General features: G+C 42.5%; 1 protein-coding gene across 1 annotated transcript in view; it reads left to right on the top strand.

Moving 5' to 3' along the window:
• The window catches only part of tspan33a (tetraspanin 33a), a 34,245-nt gene extending 22,370 nt beyond the window's left edge, over nucleotides 1-11,875 (top strand). The window contains exons 6-8 of the mRNA XM_080754101.1: nucleotides 1,625-1,753; nucleotides 8,221-8,382; nucleotides 11,660-11,875. Coding sequence (XP_080610227.1) covers nucleotides 1,625-1,753; nucleotides 8,221-8,382; nucleotides 11,660-11,758 — 390 coding nt within the window. The 3' untranslated portion in view covers nucleotides 11,759-11,875. The remainder of the gene's footprint in view (nucleotides 1-1,624; nucleotides 1,754-8,220; nucleotides 8,383-11,659) is intronic.
• Nucleotides 11,876-22,898: the final 11,023 nt, after the last annotated feature.

Below are 22,898 nucleotides of genomic sequence, written 5' to 3'. Positions count from 1 at the left end.
AACACACAGCGTAATTTACAACTGAACGTATATCAAGAATGTTTTTCAAAACATTTGAGGCAAGAAATAGACAGAAGATGGATTCTATTTGATCAGCACTTCCTTGTTTTCCATGCAACGTGTTGGGCTGGGGGGGGGGATACCCAGGGCAACACTTGTGGAACACTTTAAGCAGTCTGTAAACATGGAAATACTTTGTTACTGAGTTTTTAATTTAGCAGGATAATAAGCGGGATAACATCTCGCTCAGCGGTGATTATCGAGTGATAGGAGCCCTTCAGGTACAGTATATCTGCTATTGTCCGTCCGTCCAACTGACAGGGCTACTCAACTTAAGATGGCTCAGGGGCCACTCAGCAAAATACCAGAAGTCCAAGGGCCGCAAGCTAAAAATGACAGTCCTATTTTGGACGTTTAGACAGTGATTTTGTAACACTCTAGACGACTAGTCTAAAAAATAAGGAAACACACGTAAACGGACATGTTTCCATCTATAAGGCCAAACCTCATTGAACTTAATTATGAAATGATGACGTTTCTTCTTTAGGAACAAACAAAATAGCAAAAAAACTGAGAAAAAGACAAATAGTTGCTTAGAGAAAATATGGAGAGAAAATATGACTTTGGATATTATTTGAATATAGAAAAAAAATATTTTTATTGGTCTGACCATGACGAGCCGCATAGACATGCGTCATGTTGATGCCGCATGTCAATGTCGGGCCGCAGGTTGAATAGCACTTACACACTGATTGTCTCTGTGTCCCCCTGTAGTTTGGGTGCTGTGGTGGGGTGTCCTAACCCTTTGATTGTCTCTGTGTCCCCCTGTAGTTTGGGTGCTGTGCTGGGGTGTCCTAACACTTTGATTGTCTCTGTCCCCTGTAGTTTGGGTGCTGTGGTGGGGTGTCCTAACACTTTGATTGTCTCTGTCCCCCTGTAGTTTGGGTGCTGTGGTGGGGTGTCCTAACACTTTGATTGTCTCTGTGTCCCCTGTAGTTTGGGACTTTGGGTGCTGTGGAGGGGTAGTGTAACACTTTGATTGTCTCTGTTCGCCTGTAGTTTGGGTGCTGTGGTGGGGTGGCCTAACACTTTGATTGTCTCTGTGTCCCCTGTAGTTTGGGTGCTGTGGAGGGGTAGTGTAACACTTTGATTGTCTCTGTGTCCCCTGTAGTTTGGGACTTTGGGTGCTGTGGAGGGGTAGTGTAACACTTTGATTGTCTCTGTGTCCCCTGTAGTTTGGGACTTTGGGTGCTGTGGAGGGGTAGTGTAACACTTTGATTGTCTCTGTTCCCCTGTAGTTTGGGTGCTGTGGTGGGGTGTCCTAACACTTTGATTGTCTCTGTCCCCTGTAGTTTGGGTGCTGTGGTGGGGTGTCCTAACACTTTGATTGTCTCTGTCCCCTGTAGTTTGGGTGCTGTGGTGGGGTGTCCTAACACTTTGATTGTCTCTGTGTCCCCTGTAGTTTGGGTGCTGTGGTGGGGTGTCCTAACACTTTGATTGTCTCTGTCCCCTGTAGTTTGGGTGCTGTGGTGGGGTGTCCTAACACTTTGATTGTCTCTGTCCCCTGTAGTTTGGGTGCTGTGGTGGGGTGTCCTAACACTTTGATTGTCTCTGTCCCCTGTAGTTTGGGTGCTGTGGTGGGGTGGCCTACACTGACTGGTCCCAGAACGTCTACTTCAACTGCACCCCCGACAACCCCAGTGGAGAGCGCTGCTCTGTACCTTTCTCCTGCTGCCACGTCTCTACACAGAGGGTGAGCTTGTAGATCTGTTGTCGTCACCTCTCCACAGCCAGGGTGAGCTTGTAGATCTGTTGTCGTCACCTCTCCTCAGCCAGGGTGAGCTTTGATTGACTGAAGAATTATGCATAGGTAAAGGTACAGTACAGTTCATTGGTACAAGGTCAACTAGGTACTAGCTTAAGCTCAAGCAGGCATTGACACTAAGGATTGCCCACAGTTAAATAAAACTTTCGGGCAGGTGAAGTTTCTTTCAGGTTGCCCGACCATAGCCTGATTTCAGACTCTGCGCTGGAGCTTGAGTCTGAAGTTGTCCCTATTCTATTTGATTTAAAAATGGGGGGGGGGGAGGGGTATTTAAAATGTGAAATTCCCAATCACAAGAGATCTGGTGGGAGGGGTTGTGTTTGACGTGTGTACACAAAAGATTCCCCCTCCCCCTGTATGACAGGAATCAAGTTGTTGTCTTTGATGTTTCATTGATTAGAGAGAAGCACTAACGAGCTATTTACACTTGTATGGCTCAATCAATGACTGCAGTTCAGAACCCCTTTGAAGTTCAAAGGGAGCAATTAAGAGCTCTGGTGAGCCACCCCTCCCTCCACTGTTTCGGTTGATTTTCAAAAGTTAGACCCACGTCACCCACCCCTCCTCCGTCTTGCATTGATTTCATTGGTCGGTTTGCCAAGACACCGATAGAAAGAGACGCGTCATATGACAAAACCAGACCAAGAGAAGCAGTCCACTCAGAGAGTGGGCGGGTCTATCGGCTGGAGCCAGGCAAGCCCGACCAGGCAAGTGCTCATTTGAGAGGGGGCGAACCGTCTATAAACACAACACAAGATATCTGTCTAAACACCTGAAAGTGGCCAGTCTTCTAAAATAACTGCACTGTTTACTGTCAAGTGTGAAATATTTGGATTTGGACATTGTTTTTATCGCATAAGCCCCAGAAAGTAAAGAAATAAGTGTTAAATTAAGCGGTAATTAAAATCTTAGCTATCATTTTATAATGGACGACTTACTATTTGGGCAAGTGGAGATGACCAGAGAGCAAGTAGAACATGACCTTTACTTGCCCGATGGGCAAGTGCCTCTGAGACCTTAGTGTCAACCCCTGCCCATGACTTATTTAAATTGAGATCCTTTTTTAACCTCATCTAACATTGAATGACAGACAGATAAAACATCTACTATGCAGAGAAAGAAAAACTGTTAACACGATGCATAAAATAAATGGTATTTACAACAGAAAGGTCAGGGGGAGGTAAGGTAAGGTTAGACTAAGTTTACTGTTACCAGTTTCGAGTGGCAGCGGCTTTTCAGGGCGGTTTTAAAGGAGGTTTAAAGGATTTACACTCCTTTAAGGCCTTCGGTAGGGCGTTCCACATTTTAGTGGTATGGCAGGAGAACAGTTTACAGTTTAGGCATTTAGCAGACGCTTTTAATCCAAAGCGACTTACAATAAGCAGATAAAACATCACAATAATAAACAGGGTAATATGTCATACATCAACAGCAATATAACAAATGCAAATGGATATCTATCTAGGAAACTAAATAATCAGTCAAGAAAAGGTTCTAAAAACCTAAAAAACTAATGCTGACTAGCTTCATGTATGGTCATTGAGTGTTTCAGTAGTGCTAAGGGTTTAGGTGGAGTCTGAAAAGGTGAGTCTTCAGTCCACGGCGAAAGCTAGCGAGTGAGTCCGTTGTTCTAAGTGTGACAGGGAGTTTGTTCCACAACTTTGGGGCCAGGAGGGCAAACTGTCTCGGACGAGTGGATTTTTGCCCTGGGGTTTTTAGCGAGGGTTCTGTCAGCATCCCTGAGTTGGCTGATCTAAGTGCACGGGTGGGGGTGTAGGGGCTTGATCAGGTTTTGGAGGTATGGAGGAGCCATGCCTTTGGCTGCTTTGAAGGTCAGCATCAGTGTCTTGTATTCAGTGCGGGCCGCAACCGGGAGCCAGTGGAGGGACCTGAGAAGGGGAGAGACATGTGAGAAATTAGGCTGGTTGAAGACCAGTCGTGCCGCGGAATTTTGGATCAGTTGGAGAGGTTTAACCCTGCAAGGCCCGAATTAATTTCTACTGGCCAAAAAAAATTAAAAAAAATCAGATGGTGTTGTAGGAGTCCTAATCAGTAATCACAGGAAAATGTAATTTAAAAAAATTAATCATGTTTTTGTAAGGTTTTATAGCCATAAATCATAAATCATGCTCTAATTTGCATTTTGGGGATATTTTTCACAATATTAACATATGCACATGTTCTAGACATTCTAATGATCACGACAAAAAATATTACAGGGACCCCCAGATGTAAAAAATGACCAAATGTGCAAAAATGACCACCCCAACAGGGCTGCTCACGGGGAATTCCCGGGGACCACCGACTCCTGGTGCTCCAGAACGGATGCAAAAGTGGTGGCGCCCCCAGTGGAGGACCCCCTCCACTGCAGCTCACATAAAATGCCGTAACTCAGGAGCGTCCGGGAGAGCCGGGGCCGGTACCTATTCGTCCGCCAAGGCAACGCGGAGACCCCACCCCTCATTTCTCACATGGCCCTCTTCTAGCGCCACCATGAGGCCGATTCTTGCAAAACACATTTTTGGACACTGCTCCTACAGATTTTGCCCTAAAATCACACAAATCGGTACACACTATGTCTACACGTCCCCCTACACCCAGGAACCAATGCCACTTACAGCCCTCTTTGTGTATACATGTGACCTGACGGTCGCTTATCTCCCGATTAGGGAGTCTTACTGGTACTAATGTTTTAGTGAGGAATAGCTTCAGTTAAAAAGTGAGATGTTGTTCGTCCAGACGCTGGAATTTCAACTTCTCTGGGAGGTGTGAATGTCAGTCTCTGTGGGGGGTATTTATATGCAAATATCGTGGCCAATGGCATTGTAATACTAAACAATAGGATTTAATGGTGATGTTAATGTGAAAAAAGAACAGGAAAACTAATTATAACATTTTTTTAAAAATGATTTAAAAAACGTTGCCAAAAAGCAACGCTGGGCCTTGCAGGGTTAAGTGCACATGCCGGGAGACCAGTGAGGAGAGAGTTACAATAGTCAAGCTTTGATATGACAGATGTCTGGCCTTGAATGATAATGAGAAAGAAGTAGTCGCCAGCACTCAAGGAATATCCTTTTTACATGATTTTATTTACCTCAATGGACAGTGTACGGACGCGTTTCAGCCCTTAGGCCTTCCTCAGCGTTGCATAATGATAAATGATGGCCTTGAATGATAGCTGGCTGTCCAGGACCACACCAAGGTTTCTAGCAGTAGGGACCCAAGTCACCAATGCATTATCTATGGAAATAGTGAGATCCTGCTGTCACGTCTCCTCTCACAGGGTGAGCTTGTAGATCTGTTGTCACGTCTCCACTCATAGGGTGAACTTGTAGATCTGCTACTGTTTCTATGTTTCATGAATCCTTGAAAAGTAACAGTTTGGGACATTTCGTTTTGAGACGATATGCTACTTTTAACTGCACAGTTCTAACTAGGGCTGTCACGATTATGACATTTTACATGACGTTTAATTGTCACTCAAATAATTGAGATTAACGATTTTATTGTGTTTTTGTTGTTGACAATTACATTTCTGTTTGGCTTTTAGGCTTTGAAGTTGCACATGGAAGATATGACACATAAGTTCCTAAATATACAAAGAAATGACTGACATATTTGACAACTTTATAGTTAAAAAGAACATTGATAGTGGAAATAGCCGAGCTACAAGCTCACAACGCGTCGCGATGCGACGCGTTGTGAGCTTGTAGATCTGCTATTTCCACTATTTTTTACTTTTCTTTTTAAAATATAAGAACATTTTTCAACATGGAAACGATTATGACGATTATGAAAAATAATCATGATTATGTCAAAATATCACGATTAGACGATTATGTAATAATTGTGACAGCCCTAGTTCTAACAGCCCTAGTTCTAACAGCACAGTCCTAACAGCACAGTTCTAACGGCACAGTTTGAGCAGAAAGATTTGCAACACAACTCGTCTAGACTTGCAGCCAGTTGTTTGCAGGCAGCGGGCTCAATAGACTCTCTGGGAGGTCAGCGTGGTTCACATAGGTGATGAGCTTCACCCCCGAGGATATGACATTAATACTCTCCCCCTGGACCTGAGAACCATGGCGCCTCCCTGTGGTCATCTTTAAAAAAGATTGTTAAACACTCACCTGTTCAAACAGGCAGCTTTCACACCAGGTTCCTTTCCTTTGTGGTTACAAGGGTCAAGGTTGTACTTTATTCTTACATCTTGTGTACAGGTACAGTACAGTACAACTAGATACTTGTGTTGCACTGACTAGCATTGACTGTTATGAACACTTTTGTTTGGCACTGCATTGTTTAGTTGTGATTTAGGTATTGTGACGTGACACTTACGAGCATTGAATGTTTTTTGGATACACACACGCACGCACGCACGCACGCACGCACGCACGCACGCACGCACGCACGCACGCACGCACGCACGCACGCACACACACACACACACACACACACACACACACACACACACACACACACACACACACACATATATTTGTTTCTTCTTCTTTTATCGTGACAGCTTTTTGACACTTCATGTATATATTCTTCTTTTTATTGTGCCTTGCTTTTTTGACTGTACACCAGGGGTTTTCAAAGTGGGTGACGGGGCACCCTGGGGTGCCACGACGGCAGTCCAGGGGTGCCGCGAGATCATTTGATAATATTTGGAATTTATTTCGACACTTGAAGAAATATTTAGTAGCATTTTAAACTTGAAGTACAAAGTTATTTTCAGTCAGTTCTAACCAAAATGGATATTATCTCAACGTTTTCCTCGCAACATAATCTAAAATATCGTCACTGTCAGGCAGAAACCTCTGTGGCACAAAACTAGTGAAAACAGCCGATCTACAAGCACATATGCGAGGCGTTGTGTGCTTGTAGATCTGCTGTTTTCACTAGTTTAGTACATTTTATAGATGATAAATACAAACAGAAAGGTTTTAGACATACAAGGTTTCCACCCGACAACGACGATATTCTATAAATTTAAGGTGCTGGGAGTGAAAATTATAATGTAGGGCTGCCTCGGATTAAAAAAGTATTTATGGCGTGCCCTGAGACAAAAAGGTTTGGGAACCCCTGCTGTACACAACAGTACTTTTTTTTCTTAATTCTTTGTAACTTGTAACCTTAAACTGCTGTGCTGACTCTGGGCGACTGATTTCCCCCCTTGGCACAATAAAGGTATCCAGAGGGCGGCATATAGCTCAGGGGTAGAGAAACCGTCATTAGAGCACGAAGGGTTCCCAGTTCGATCCCGGGCTCCCCCAGAGTTAATGCATGTGGAAGAGTCCTTGAGCAAGACTCTGAACCCCTAGTTGCTCCTGATGAGCAGGTTGGTGCCTTGCATGGTTTCCTCCGCCATTGGTGTGTGAATGGGTGAATGTAATCAATCTATGTAAAGCGCCTTGGTTAAAAGTGCTATATAAATGCACCATTTACATTTACTATCTATCTATCTATCTATCTATCTATCTATCTACATAAGAGTAAAACTTGTTTTGGTTTGGCTTCCTTCAGACAATGCAGCAGCATATATAACAGCAGCAGAATAAAAGGCCTGGTAAGATTTAAAGAAAAGAGTGCAAAAAAAGTTGTTTTATTGTATACCCCAACAGCATGTTTTCCAGTAGTTGCTACCTAACTTAATGTACAGTAAACTACTTCACAGTGTATTGAATGGTAAATGGCTTTTATCCAAGGTGCTTTACATAGATTGTGCATTACATTCACCACATTCATACGGATGGGGGGGGGGGGGGGCCTAGTGTTTCCTTTTTCGTTCTCGTTTCCGACAGTTTGTTCATGTGCCTGATTGTGCGTGGAAAGAAGCTTTTTTTGCAATCTGTTCCAGTAAGCTTTGAGACTGCGTTGTCGTTTCCCATCTGCCCATCGTTTCAGCATCTTACACATACTGTGGCCTTACAGATCTGCGTGCTCAGACAGCTTCCTTATTCTGAGCCTGGTTGTTTTATTTTGGTCTTTTTGTGGTTGATTTGCTATGTGGTGTGTGTGTGTGTGTGTGTGTGTGTGTGTGTGTACTTGGCTTAGACAGTTCGCCCTCCTGTCCCCCAAACTGTGGAAAAAAACTCCCTGTCGCACTTAGAACAACAGACTCACTCCCTAGCTTCCACCGTGGCCTGAAGACTCACCTCTTCAGACTCCACCTTAGCCCATAGCACTTACTGTAGCACTCGCCTACCCTCAATGACCAAACATGAAAGCTAGATAGCAATTTGTAGGTTTTATATAAAGTTTTTACTGAATAGGTGCTTGGTCTACCTTTGTTATTTTTTCTTACCTTGCTTATTGTAAGTCGCTCTGGATTAAGAGCGTCTGCTAAATGCCTAAACTGTCAATTTGTGCGTGCGTGTCTTTGCGTGCAGGAGGTGATCAACACCATGTGCGGCCACCACACGCAGGACATGGACTACCTGGAGGCGGGGAAGCTCATCCACACCAACGGCTGCATCGACAAGCTGGTCAACTGGATCCACAGCAACCTGTTCCTGCTGGGAGGGGTGGCTCTGGGACTGGCCATTCCACAGGTACTATACATTTACCTCTGTGTTGTTACTGGGTGGCCTGTCCACCGGTACTATACATTTACCTCTGTGTTGTTACTGGGTGGCCATTCCACAGGTACTATACATTTACCTCTTTGTTGTTACTGGGTGGCCATTCCACAGGTACTATACATTTACCTCTTTGTTTTTACTGGGTGGCCTGTCCACAGGTACTATACATTTACCTCTGTGTTGTTACTGGGTGGCCATTCCACAGGTACTATGCATTTACCTCTGTGTTGTTACTGGGTGGCCATTCCACAGGTACTATACATTTACCTCTTTGTTTTTACTGGGTGGCCATTCCACAGATACTATACATTTACCTCTGTGTTGTTACTGGGTGGCCATTCTACCTGTGGAATGTGCTGTATATGTTACAGTATATTTGAAGAACCAGTAGAATTGAAAAAGGATCGCTCGTTTTCTAGTGCAGCCCCATCCACTAGTCCATGAGTCTTCAACAGGGGGTCCTCCAAATCTTTGAGTGTATTATTAGTGTATTTTTATATTAACCACTTGAACTCTAGTGTCCATATTCGGATAACCTTTGCCAAACATAGCAGATCTACAAGCTCAGTGCAAGGCATTGTTAGCTTGTAGATCGGCTGTTTTCAGCAAAGAGGTTTGGTGTAGAGGGGAAAAAGAGCAGACTAAGTACAGAGTGAAAGGTCAAGTTTATTAAGTATCGACGGTTCAAGTGGTTAAATATCTGAAAACACAAATTGACATGAATCCAAAAAACACTGATGATCGTGCTGTCAAACAATGAAACTACCGGTATATGGAATCTATGAAAAGGTTGTGGGGGTCCCTGCTTCATCTCTCTCTCAACTAAGGGGTCCTTGGCCTGAAAACGTTGATGACCCCTGAAGAGTGGCAGCAACATACTGTATATACAAAAAAGGTTAGACCAAGGCACTCTTGAGGGACAGTTAAAAAGCCTTTATTTTAGGGCTAATGCGTAGCAAGAAATATAAAAAAAGCACCTACGCGTTGCGGCACAATGCCTTCTTCATGGTGACAGTCACCCTGAAGAACCTGACTACCAAAGAGCACCTTGTGTGGGAGATTTTTACTCTACAGCCAAACAGATACACTCCTTACCCTCTGTTCTCTACATTATACTGTATACAGTTGTGGCTAAAAGTATTGGCACCCTTAAATTTGTAAAAACTTAAAGATCTTCCTGAAGCTTGGCAAATGAAAACATATTTTGCATCAACATACATTATTTGGTTTGCAGAGGAACACAACATAAAACTAGAATAAATACAGAATCCTAGCTCATTCTACAAAGAAACTTGCACAAATACTTAAATACACTGTACTTGAATTTCAAGCAGGCTATTCACCTGTGGTGAGTCCAAGTTGACTTTAATCTTTAGTAATCACTAATCCAACCAGTTTAAATGGAGTAAATCCCCCATTCTGCTGTTTTGTGTCACACACTGAGCATGGACCAATTGAAAAAGGAGAGAATTGTCAGGAGGTCAGATTGTATCTGTACCACTCTGTCCTTATAGTTACTGATGACAGCATTGTATCCAGTTCCATGCTAAACGTATACAGTAACAGTATACATGGCTGAGATTTCAGTTCCCCTTTCTTTCTTTTTCTGTGTTGTCAAATGATTTGTGGTTTGTCATGAAATGAGATGTCTTTCCATCTTCCCTTGATTCACCACTGCTGCATGGTTGTAGTATTAGCCTAGTAGCACACTACACATCTAACACCGTGGTTCTCAACCTGTTCAGGCCACGACCCCCAAAATAATCATATCTTAACTCATTTGTAGCCGATCCCGAGAATACTTGTGAAAAATACTCGAGTATTTAGAGTGCCGATCCGGAGTATACTCGCGAAAAGTACTGTATATGGAGTAACGCCGGTTCTCCTACCCTGTAGCCCGGCGGAAGGTCCTGGCACGATCGGCCTCGCCGATTCATCATCATCATGGATCCACGTGCACAAAATAGTAATCCCATAACATGGAGGCCGACGGGGAATCGCATCTTTAATGTCCATTTTCTCCAAACAAACACTTTTAAAGCCAAGGATGGCATTAGATTCTCGTTAATAAAACACATGTTGAAAGGCAACGATCCGCCATTACACAACCGCATGTTGATGACGATCGCTTCCGGTGAATGACGTCATGGCGTCAAACCGGAAGTGTTTACGCAATGGACTTCTGGCCTTCAAAATAAGACAATGGATGCGTATGGGAGCCTGCGGGCGGCACGCTGGACATTTAACCCATTCATGTCTGGAGCACTAAATGGGTTAACTGGGGACTATTAGAGGTATTAAAAGTCCTTAAATTGTCACTTGTGCAGATACCCTCTAGAGTCTATACACTTAAACTTTATGTTGGTTACTGTAGAGTGAGAAAATGTTGCACAATGTTAATCGTCTGGGCCCACCCCAAAATAATTTAGGGACCCCCCTGGGGGTCCTGACCCACAGGTTGAGAACCACTGATCTAACACACCTGGACCTTTGATATATTGCCAGGGTCATTTATTAAACACACATGTTTAAACTTCAAGCCACTGCAGACTCGAGATTAAAATCACTTCATGGCTGTGCATTAAATTGACGAGGAATAAATAAAAATCACTAATGCGTTTACATGTAACATTTTGACGCCCAACTACAAGCTCCAAAACTCATAATAATAACTATACAGTTGTGGCTAAAAGTGTTGGCACCCTTGCATTTGTAAAACAGAAAGAAAAAAAAACTAAAAAATCTTCCAGAAGCTTGGCAAATGAAAACATATATTGATCATCATACAGCATTTGGTTTGCAGAGGAACACAACATAAAACTAGAATAAATACTAGCTCATTCTACACAGAAATTTGAATATATAGGCCTACTTAAATACACTGTACTTGAATTTCAAGCAGGGTTAGACTTGGACTCACCACAGAGTCCAAGTTGACTTTAATCTTTAGTAATCACTAATCCAACCAGTTTAAATGGAGTAAATCCCTCATTCTGCTGTTTTGTGTCACTGCATGACCCACACTGAGCATGGACCAAATACAAAAGGAGAGAATTGTCAGGAGGTCAGATTGCATCCAAACATGGACAATCTGAAGGCTCCAAGTCCATCTCCAGAGATCTTGATGTTCCTTCACTGTGGACAATCTAGCCAATACCTTTAGCCACGACTGTACATCATAGTATTCATAAAACTCATAAAACTGTTAATATTATTATCATGTGTTCTTCTTGTTCTCCTTCTCCAGCTGGTGGGGATTCTGCTGTCTCAGATCCTGATCAATCAGATCAAAGACCAGATCGAACTCCAGAACTACAACGTCAAACATCGCTCCGACCCGTTTTAACCACGTATTAACCATTATTTTATGCTTTAACTATTACAAAATAGCAGATATTGTGCTCTATTGAGCTTGTAGATCTGCAATTTTTGAAAATGCTTGACCACGGATTCAGAAGAAAGATTTAGAAGACATTCATCTACAAGTCCCATCTTGCATAGCGCAGAGGTCAGGCGGCATTTCCGGCCTCGCAGGCGAGTGTGATCTACAAGCTCACAACGGTTGCATCTGCGACGCGACGTGAGCTTGTATGTCAGCCGTTCACAATTCTATAGTGAATTCCCGGGGGAAATGGGTGGATAGAATCGGGTCAAAATATTCAGCGAATTTTCACACATTTTCAAAAATAGCAGATCCACAAGCTCGCAGTGAGCTTGTATTTGAATAGTTTAAGCATAAAATTATGGTTGAAGTCGTACCATATCTTAATGGGCGAGAGAGAGAGAGAGACTCTGTGTGGAGAGGAAGGGAATCCAGACCTGTCCTATGGAAAGTACAAACTGTCCAAAAACAAGTATAAACTGTCCAAAAACAGTCATCAACGTGTCCGTACCCGGACAAACGTGCCTGCAGAAAATACTGGCTCTTGTCCGTGGTACATTTTTTGTTTTACACACCATTATAATGTTCTTATTTGTTTTACACACTGTTATAATGTTCATATTGTTGGTCAAGCCTCCAGGTTTTCTTCAGAATATGTATGATTAATGAACTAAGAGTACTTAGGATGGATTTAGAGTAAATCCAGCCTAAGTAGCCTACTCTCAGTTAAAGATGAGAAGTCATTATTAAAGATGTCTTACTTTTTTGTACATGTTTGTACGTCTTTCAATGTTCCTATGACATTGCAGTTAGGACCTCCTGAACCCATTTTCTGCCATGCCGTGAGATATGTCTTCATATATTGCCTTAATTGTTCCTGTACATTTCTCATCTACTGAGACATCCCCTCAAAGTGAATTGAATTTCTCTGTCTGTCCACTGAATGCTGCTCGCCATTCTTTTTTCCTTTAGTGTAAAACTTAAGCTGAACTATTGTTTTATTTTCATAACACCCTCAAAATGCAATTCTCGCTCTCTGTAATGACATCAGTGGCTCTCGAGTCGCGCTGCAAGTGACGTGTTGGACAGTTTGATGTGTGACTTGGCTCGTTAGATCAGGTTACTGCGTTCAGACTGAGACACATCTTTAGAAATCAGATTTGAATCAGATTTTGAAACCACCTCTGGATGTGGTTTGTAAAGATCAGATCTCATGATGTGACCTACATGTGACCTGTCTGCATTTAGACTAATTTAAGCAAATCGGATTCCACTCTTGATGTGACACAGATCTGATTCAGGCTGGATTTGGCTGGCAGTTTAAATCAGGCCTTAATGGAACCTTTGTGCACGCTTGGAGTTACAGAGCGGTTATGCCGTTTGGTCAATCATTCAGGACATTGTCTTTGTGTGTTTCAGGTAATATTATTGTCTCATTTTCCTTTGTCGCATATGTCATCGATTACTCATGCCATAGTCTGGTCAAATGCCGTTTTTTGTTGCAGTAGTTTGGCGAATGTTCAGGGGTGTCGCACCAAATTCTGGGCCCTGGGTACTTTAACTATTGAAAAATAGCAGATATACAAGCTCACAGTGTGGCACCGAGTGCCGCGCTGCGAGCTTGTAGATCTGATATTTTTGAAAAATCGATGTTTCCATGTCAGTGGTGCTCAAACCTTTTCATGTGAAGGACCCCCAGAATGATATGTATTTGGCCACGGAACCCCATCTCAAAATATTACGTTCCAGGGACCCCCCAGAAGCAACATTTTAGTTACAAATGTTCGCTTAAAAAATACATATTTTCAAAGATTTGCACACATTTTCACGTTTCAAAATTAGATCTACAAGATCTACAAGCTCGCAGCGCAGCACTCGTTGCCGCGCTGTGAGCTTGTAGATCTTCTATTTTTCAATAGCTAAAGTATAAAATAATTAAGGCCCCTCCACCTTGGGCCCTAGTAACTCAGTCCCACTCCCCTGTGACGCCCCTGCGAATGTTCGCCACAAAATAGTTGATCTCGGGTCTAAAGCCCTTTGCACACAGGACAGTTACGTTTTTTTTTTTCGTTTGCTGCTTGAATAAAACGCATTGGATTTGCTGTGCAATGTTGGCGGAATCGGCGCTGCGGATCCCAAAAGTAGTCATAAAAGGAGTGATGAGTTTTTACCGCATGCGACAAGACGCACAAATCGAACTGGGTTCGATCGAGAAAAACACGCACGGCCGCAGCCCCTCGTCGCACGGCTAATCCGGATCCGGTGTGCATGAGGTCGTAGAGAATCATTGTTTTCTTAAAAAAAAAAGAAATTGTCCGTTTTATCCGTGCGGATAAACGCGCCTATGTGCAAAGGGCTTAAGTCAGTGGTTCTCAAGCTCTTTACACAAAGTAGGATTAGTCCAAGTACCACCACAATAACTGATTGTAAAATACAACTGCATAGACCTACCCTGTCCTATTCAGCTATGCACTGTTAACACAGGACTGACTGGAGGACAAATGTATTCCTTGAATTCATATCGTTCTTTTTTCTTTTTTTTTTTGGTTGCTTTCCTAAGCCAATAATTTGATGGCCGGGCCATCGGCCAGATTTAGCTACTAACATCTGAACTTCCCCTGCAAACTGCCCTGGGTTTGCGTCGCGGCACCCTAGGGTGCCATGGCAGGCACCCACCCACATGGAGAACCACTGATTTAGAGCGTATGACTTGACATGTGTAGTCAAGTCTTATTTTTCCACCACCCGAAGGTCTCAAAATATTTAACTTTTGTATTGTCGCTGTCGGGTGGAAACCTCGTATGTCCAGGATTCAATTATCAAAATTAGCAGATTCCCGCGTTTCAAGCTTGCAGATCTGCTACTTTTGATGGTTTTTCTATGACGCTGTGGTATGATCAAGTAGTGCAGGGGTCTTCAACAGGGGGTCCTCAGAGTTACTACAGGGGCCCTCCAAATCTTTGTGTGATAGAAACCTTTTTCTCTTTTTGAGCGGTGCTAACCGCTCCTATAGACCGCTTTTTTACCAAAACTATGATGTCACAAATGATGATGACATGAGTTCGCTAGACCAATGAAACACTTCGATTCTGTTGATCTGTCCATGATGTCATAGTCACAGAGGCACTCGATTGGTTCACCCTGATTTAGAACGCGTTTAGGCCGCGTAAAATACGTCATAACGCGTTTAGGCCGCGTAAAATACGTCATAAAAAATGATTGAGCGGTGCTAACCTTGAATTTCAAAATTATATTAGATGAATATCACTTATAAGCGATAAAATAACCACACTTTTAGACGGACTGTGGAAAATCTTACAGGTTATAAATGATAGGCAGCTAATACAAGTTTAAAATACAAATGAACAGACTTTGAAAAACTTAAATATTCATCTTCTGGCCTCTCCTCTCTGGAGGTAAATAAGGTCACTTATCATTACACTATGACACTCTTACAAGCTACAATCCGTAGCTTGGTCAACTAACTGATGAGAAATGACAATAAAGACTTATATAGTCTGAGCAGACCTCTAGACTGACATCATACACAACAAAAAGAATATTGCCATGCATGCCTATCAACACTGATTTGCGCAGGAATTAGTTTGCACCGCTCACTTCGCACGGGTGCAATTTTATTTTTATATTAACCACTTGAACCCTAGGCATCCATATTCTGAGAACTTTTGCCAAAAGTAGCAGTTCCCAGATTTGTCCCGGGCGCCGGATCTCGCAAAATAACTGGACTGATCCGTTGCCAGGTTTCTTATGCACGCAGCCAGGAAGAAGTAAATCCAAATATCTTTCTTATAACGTTTTATACTATATTTTTTGATATATTTAACTTTTGTAAAAGTTGCATTTTTTATATTGGAAGTCAATGAAGAGGCATTATGTGTTGTTGATATGTCACAATCAATATGATGTCAGAGATGCACAAGGAAGCTTTTAGATCCTTATTTCTTTATTTTCTTTTAGTGTTTTATCAAATACCATGTCAGACAGAAAGTTGTATGCTGTAAAAATGATGTTGGCTTTTGTGTAAATGCTTTAATATATAAAAGGTAAAACAGATGGTTTGTATTTGTGTGTCCATGTTTTTGTTTTGTTTATTTAACTCATTGACTTCTATTTTGAAACCCCTCTAATGTTCCACACCACCGCGATTTTTGTTTACCTTTAACGTGGGCGCGGATCGCGTTTCGCTCTGCGATCCATCCGTGATGAGCAACAAAAAACGACAGCCCTCCATAGTCCATAGTATGGACTATGGAGGGCATTAACGAAAAAGTCGACAAGACTTCATTTACACAAGTCGACTCCCACCAGAGAAAGTCGAAAGTCAAAGTTGAAAAAAAAAAACTTTCTAAACGCGAGGCGTTGTGAGCATGTAGATCTGCTATTTTCACTATTTCTGCCTCTATATATTTGACAAATTGACCAATGTTTAATTTGTCATTTTAGAGGTATTAAAAAGTCCTTAAATTGGCACTTTAGAAATGTGCAGATACCCTCTATACACTTAAACTTTATGTTGGTTTGTTTACAGTTGAGTGAGAAAACAATGCTGCACATTAAGTTAAGTTAATCATCTGGGGACCCCCCGAAATAATTGGGGGGGTTGTGTGTGATGTGATGACGTCATCAAGCGATAAAGTCGACTTCAACTCAACCTTTTACTGAGTCGACTTGCAAAAATCACAAGTCGTTAATGCCCTAGTCTGTATCTGTATGCCACGTGTGTGCTGTGGTAGCGAGGAAGTGAAAGCGCTCAGAGACAGGATACTACCTGTAACACAGCTATATGCCGTATGCTGTGAAGACATTTTTTTTTTAAAGCGCCTGCCCTCGTGAACCGTTCAAAGTAGCGCATCTGATAGGCATCATGCACTGGCGCACACGAATAGCCGCGGATCATAGATTATGTTTCCGGTCCAGGAACATCCGTATCCTGTTCCAGCGGTCTAAAGTACCATGCATAGTAGTACATAAGAACCGCAGGAATACATAAGCAACGGAGGGTGAGACAAATTCCGTCCGGTCTCCCAAGCCTCCGTACTCCGGATGATTTAGATCCGTATACGGACGCTTACGGACAGCACCCAACTAGACGGACTGAACGTACAAGATGTATATCCGTAGCAAGAAGTTCCCACGACCACCGTTATAAAACATAGGCGCAGTAGTGATGAAAATTACTTTAACTCTGCTCTAACAGCGGTTCTCAAACTGTGTGTCCCAATAATAAATATATTTTATCAAGAAACGGAAAAAAGGTCCTTACACAACCACTTGAAGAGGACGCCTCGACTCCTCACTCATCACGCATCGACAGTCATCAGCTGAGCACAGACAGCGAGGCACACAAGTCACAAGAAGAGATGATGATGCGGCTCATTTATTACTTGGGAATTATGTTCAATATATGAGCGGGTGTGTACGTGTTGTTTTGTTATAATTAGCCTACTCCGTGTCCGCATCCATGTGGTTAAATTTGTACCCTCGCGGAGTTGCATTTACCGCGATAATGTTGCCGACAGACAGCAGATCCAGTCCAGACTGTTACCACGTATTTATACTGTACCAAACATCACGGTGGGTCAAAAATCTGTGGTTCTACATATTTTGGCTAAATGCTTCGGTTTTTACACGTGTGAGAAACACCTTCATGTGGCGCGCGGACGCAAACGGGAGCAGAATTGGAGCGGAGAGCGGGTCGGCACATAAATAACGTGCATGTCTACTATGCATGGCGACAAGTTACCGTATGTAGTTCCTCACCCAAACGTACACAAAATCAACCATACGTAACTATAAATGGCGGATCGGCGATTATACTTTTAATTGTTTTACAGCGATTAAAGCATATTAAATCTTCGGGTTCCTCAGGCGTAGCGGCAAGTGAGGTAAACCGAAACCCCATTAGCTGACACCTTAATGTCAGCTTGTCATCCTAGGCTCCAAGACATTAAAATACATTATATATGTGTGTGTGTGTGTGTGTGTGTGTGTGATATCAGAGTAGCGCATTACAAAGAAATAATAAAAACATGGATAATGGTGCGCAGGAGAGGAAGCACTGGAAATCTCTGTTGGAACTGTTATCCCCGCGACCCGTTTCCGGATAAGCGGTTGAGTAAAATGACAGATGCTTTTCTGGATTTAAAGATGTGACAACGTAAAAGCTTCCCACGTCTAAATGGGTTAAAGGACAACTTTGTTTTTAGTTTTTTTATTTCACAACAAGGGTTCATATTTTATTTAGATTATAATTAGAGAAAAGAAAAGATGAGTGTTAATGTTTTCATTTACTGCTTTCTATTCTATCATTTTAGAGATTTTGATTTCAGTGGGTGGGGGCATGTGTACAAGTAGCTAAATATGTCTTTTAGACACAATAAGCTGTCTATATTATTTTGCCACTTGTATGCATTGATTAGGGCATTAACGACTTGTGATTTTTGCAAGTCGACTCGACTCAGTAAAAAGTTGAGTTGAAGTCGATTTTATTGTTTGATGACCATCACATCACACACGACCCCCCAATTATTTTGTAGGTTCCCCAGATGATTAACCTAATGTGCAACATTGTTTTCTCACTCAACTGTAAACAAACCAACATAACAGGGGTCTTCAACGTTTTCAGGCCGGGGACCCCCAAACTGATGGGGAGATGGAGCAGGGACCCCCTACCACCTCGTAGGGTGGGGGGGTCGGGGCTACGACATATTTTTTATTTTAAACATGTACAAGTTACAGCAAGCAGGGTTTTTGATTGATTGAAGACTTTATTAGAAGTTTGCATAGGAAAAGGTACAGTTTCATGACGGTACAGTTCACTGGTACAAGGTCTACTAAAAGGAGATCCATTGAAAGCCTAAGCTTATTTCCACTGGAAACCATTGAAGTATCTCATATCCCACTACCTAATCAGAATGGGGTAGTGTAGTGTGTGTGTGTGTGCATCTGCAACTCCACGTTCAGCAGTTGTTCAGTTGTCTAAAAAACATAATACAAAAAACAATAACGCATATGCCTTGATGACCATCAACTTTTCCACCTTCAAATGCCTCTCTACTTTTCATAATCACAGAATGTTTAAACATTTTTCCCAAATTTTGGCCTGTAGGCGGCTTTGTCCTGTGATGCGATTTACATCACAAATGGGCGTCAACAAGCAGCGCACTCCCAGCTTCACACCACGGGGGGAGGGCTGGTTTCTTTTATAGCATCAGAGCATGTGACTAGAAAGCAGTGGTGGACAGTAGCAAAGTACACTTATTGAGGTACTGACTGTACTTTAGTTATAGAGAATCTGTACATTACTTGAGTATTTGTATTACCGTACTTGATATTTGTATGACATCCATTCCACTACATTTCAATGAAAATATTATACTTTTGCCTCCAATACATTTCTAAGAAGGGAAGTGGAGGCTCTATTCCAAATATAGCAATCGGGAATCTTCAAACTCACAATGCATCACAAAGACCTTGTGCCCCTGTATATCTGCTATTTTCACTATTAATGATTATTGCTTTTTTTTTTTTACATTTCTGGAAAAATGTATTATACATTTCATATAGTAATGGTTTGAAAAGAAACTTACTTTTGAATACTTAATAGTTGACTATAGTAGCTATAGTCAACTTTTTCATTGTAGGGCCGACACTTTGTTTACATCCTAGTTTACTATAAGAATATACACTTAATTTGTTCTCTTAGCACTTACACAACTATAAGAGTAAATGAAGTTGAAGAACACATATAAACTAGAAAATATTGTTCCTTCGAAACAATTGTGGGCTCGCTTCAAGCCAGAAAAAATGTCTATAAAAGTACAAAATGTCAAGATCGCAGGCAGTGCTCTCTTTGACGTTACTGAAATTAGCTGCATGCATGATTTGAGGCATTTTGTTCCAAAAATGTGTTATGCAAAAGTTGACCCGCTGGTGGCGCTATAACAGGCCAATGTGAGAAGGGAGGCATCTGTTCCTTGACCTAGTGGGAATGTGCTTGCAAGATTTCACGCATATCGCAGGCTGTATTCATGAATTAATTAAAAAATAAAGTGTGCATGCGTGTGTGCGTGAATGAATGAATAAATAATAAAGTGTGTGTGCGTGCGTGCGTGCGTGCGTGCGTGCGTGTGTGTGTGTGTGTGTGCACGTGCACGTGTGTGCACGTGCACTTTATTCATTTATTCATTCATTCATTGAATGAATGCGTTCGTGGAACGAATGCTCACTACGGTCATCTGTATTTTTTAAGCCCTGGGAAACCCACCTTAACGCCCTCATTAGCATAATGTATGCAAGCATAATGTATGCACAACACGCCCACACGCATTTCCAAACCATGCCCCGCCCGCAATTTGCATACGTCGACTAAGCTCCTCCCCTTCATTTACATACGGTCGTCTAAATTTTTTACGCGCTGGGAAACCTACCTTAACACCCTCATTAGCATAATGTATGCGAGCATAATGTATGCGAACCACACCCAAACGCATTTCCAAACCATGCCCCGCCCCCAATTTGCATACGTCGACTAAGCTCCTCCCCTTCATTTACATACGGTCGTCTACATTTTTTACGTGCTGGGAAACCTACCTTAACACCCTCATTAGCATAATGTATGCGAGCATAATGTATGCGAACCACACCCAAACGCATTTCCAAACCATGCCCCGCCCCCAATTTGCATACGTCGACTAAGCTCCTCCCCTTCATTTACATACGGTCGTCTGCATTTTTTACGCGCTGGGAAACCCACCTTAACGCCCTCATTAGCATAATGTATGCGAGCATAATGTCTGCAAACCACGCCCACACGCATTTCCAAACCATGCCCCGCCCCCAATTTGCATATGTCGACTAAGCTCCTCCCCTTCATTTACATACGGTCGTCTGCATATTTTATGCGCTGGGAAACGCCACTTAACAGCCTCATTAGCATAATTTATGCGAACCACACCCACACACATTTCCAAACCATGCCCCGCCCCCAATTTGCATACGTCGACTAAGCTCCTCCCCTTCATTTACATACGGTCGTCTGCATATTTTACGCGCTGGGAAACGCCACTTAACAGCCTCATTAGCATAATTTATGCGAACCACACCCACACACATTTCCAAACCATGCCCCGCCCCCAATTTGCATACGTCGACTAAGCTCCTCCCCTTCATTTACATACGGTCGTCTGCATATTTTACGCGCTGGGAAACGCCACTTAACAGCCTCATTAGCATAATTTATGCGAACCACACCCACACACATTTCCAAACCATGCACAGCCCCCAATTTTCATACGTCGGCTAAGCTCCTCCCCTTCATTTACATACGGTCGTCTGCATTTTTTACGCGCTGGGAAACCCACCTTAACGCCCTCATTAGCATAATGTATGCGAGCATAATGTATGCGAACCATACCCAAACGCATTTCCAAACCATGCCCCGCCCCCAATTTGCATACGTCGACTAAGCTCCTCCCCTTCATTTACATACGGTCGTCTGCATTTTTTACGTGCTGGGAAACCCACCTTAACGCCCTCATTAGCATAATGTATGCGAGCATAATGTCTGCAAACCACGCCCACGCATTTCCAAACCATGCCCCGCCCCCAATTTGCATATAATGAAAGAAAGAAAGAAAGAAAGAAAGAAAGAAAGAAAGAAAGAAAGAAAGAAATGAATGAATTTGCCTAAATTTACAGGGTTCTTAACGAGGAGGCAGTTAATTAATTAATTAATTGAGGCGCGCACGCACGCACCACGCCCACACGCATTTCCAAACCATGCCCCGCCCCCCCATTTGCATAAGTCGGCTTAATTTACATAATTAATGCGTGCGACGCCCACAAAACTCATTACGTTAGGCCCACTCGTTAAGTCAGAGTCCTCCCTCTTGTTGAAACCACGGCCACTCGTTAATAGCAGATCTACAAGCTCACAACGCGTCTTGATGCGACGCGTTGTGAGCTTGTAGTTGAAACCACGCCAACTCGTTAAGTTATACTTTAAGATGTTTTGCATGTCTGTCAGAGGACCCCAATGTAAACAAGCCATACAGACTGTATGGATGATAATCATACAGTAGTACGTTTGCTATGAGAACTGCTAATCAAGTATGCAATCAATCAATTCAAACAAACGCATGCATGCACACACACGCATGAGGGCACGCACGCGCGTGCGCTCTCTCTCACACTCACACACACACACACACACACACACACACACACACACACACACACACATACATACACACACACGCTAAAGGCTTTTGCAAGGCAAAGATGACCGAAGCTACAGTTGTGCAGAGTCTGCAGAACGTTTCACTTTTTCCATACAGAACTTTATCCAGCATGAGATAAAAAGGCACTGACTCACCTAAGCTTCGGAGGTTAAAAAAGAACGCATTTCCAACGCGTGTGCATTACAAGAGCAGGATGGCAAAGTCTTGTGTTTATAATCCATAGTAGTTATAATCCACGTGTATTAATTGTTGACATGTTTGAAAGCTGTGACGAGATGAATGGTTTACATCATGATGGTAGAATTAAACCACCTTCCTTCCTCTTCCTCTGAAAACCGTGGATTTCAAAATAAGAGCATGGGGTTAGGGTATTAGGCTATTATGTAGGATAAATGATTAGTTTTATTTGGTAGTCTAGTTACAGGAAGTAAATAGACCGGTGCTTTCCTACTTGACACAGTGACTCTCACTCTGGCCAGCAGCAGAGCGTCACCACCGCAGCCTCTATGAATGATGATCAAGCGCTTTAATCATTTTGTTTGATCTGCCACGCATCGGCGCAACATTAACATAAAACCAAAGTAGCGAGCCTGTTTTGAAAATGTAGCGGAGTAAAAGTACAGATACTTGTGTTAAAATGTAACGGATAAAAGTAAAAAGTACCCAGAAAAATAATTACTCAGTAAAGTACAAAGTACTGAAAAATGTACTTTGTTACAGTAACAAAGTATTTGTACTTTGTTACTTCCCATCTCTGGATGGATGGATGGATGGATGGATGGAAGGAAACATAGTCGGGAGGGAAATAAATAAATAAATGAATGAATGAATGGATGAATGAA

Source organism: Nannobrachium achirus (assembly GCF_963921795.1).
Source record: "Nannobrachium achirus genome assembly, chromosome: 23".
NCBI classification, from domain to species: Eukaryota; Metazoa; Chordata; class Actinopteri; order Myctophiformes; family Myctophidae; genus Nannobrachium; species Nannobrachium achirus.
This window is presented reverse-complemented; position numbering and strand designations above follow the sequence as displayed.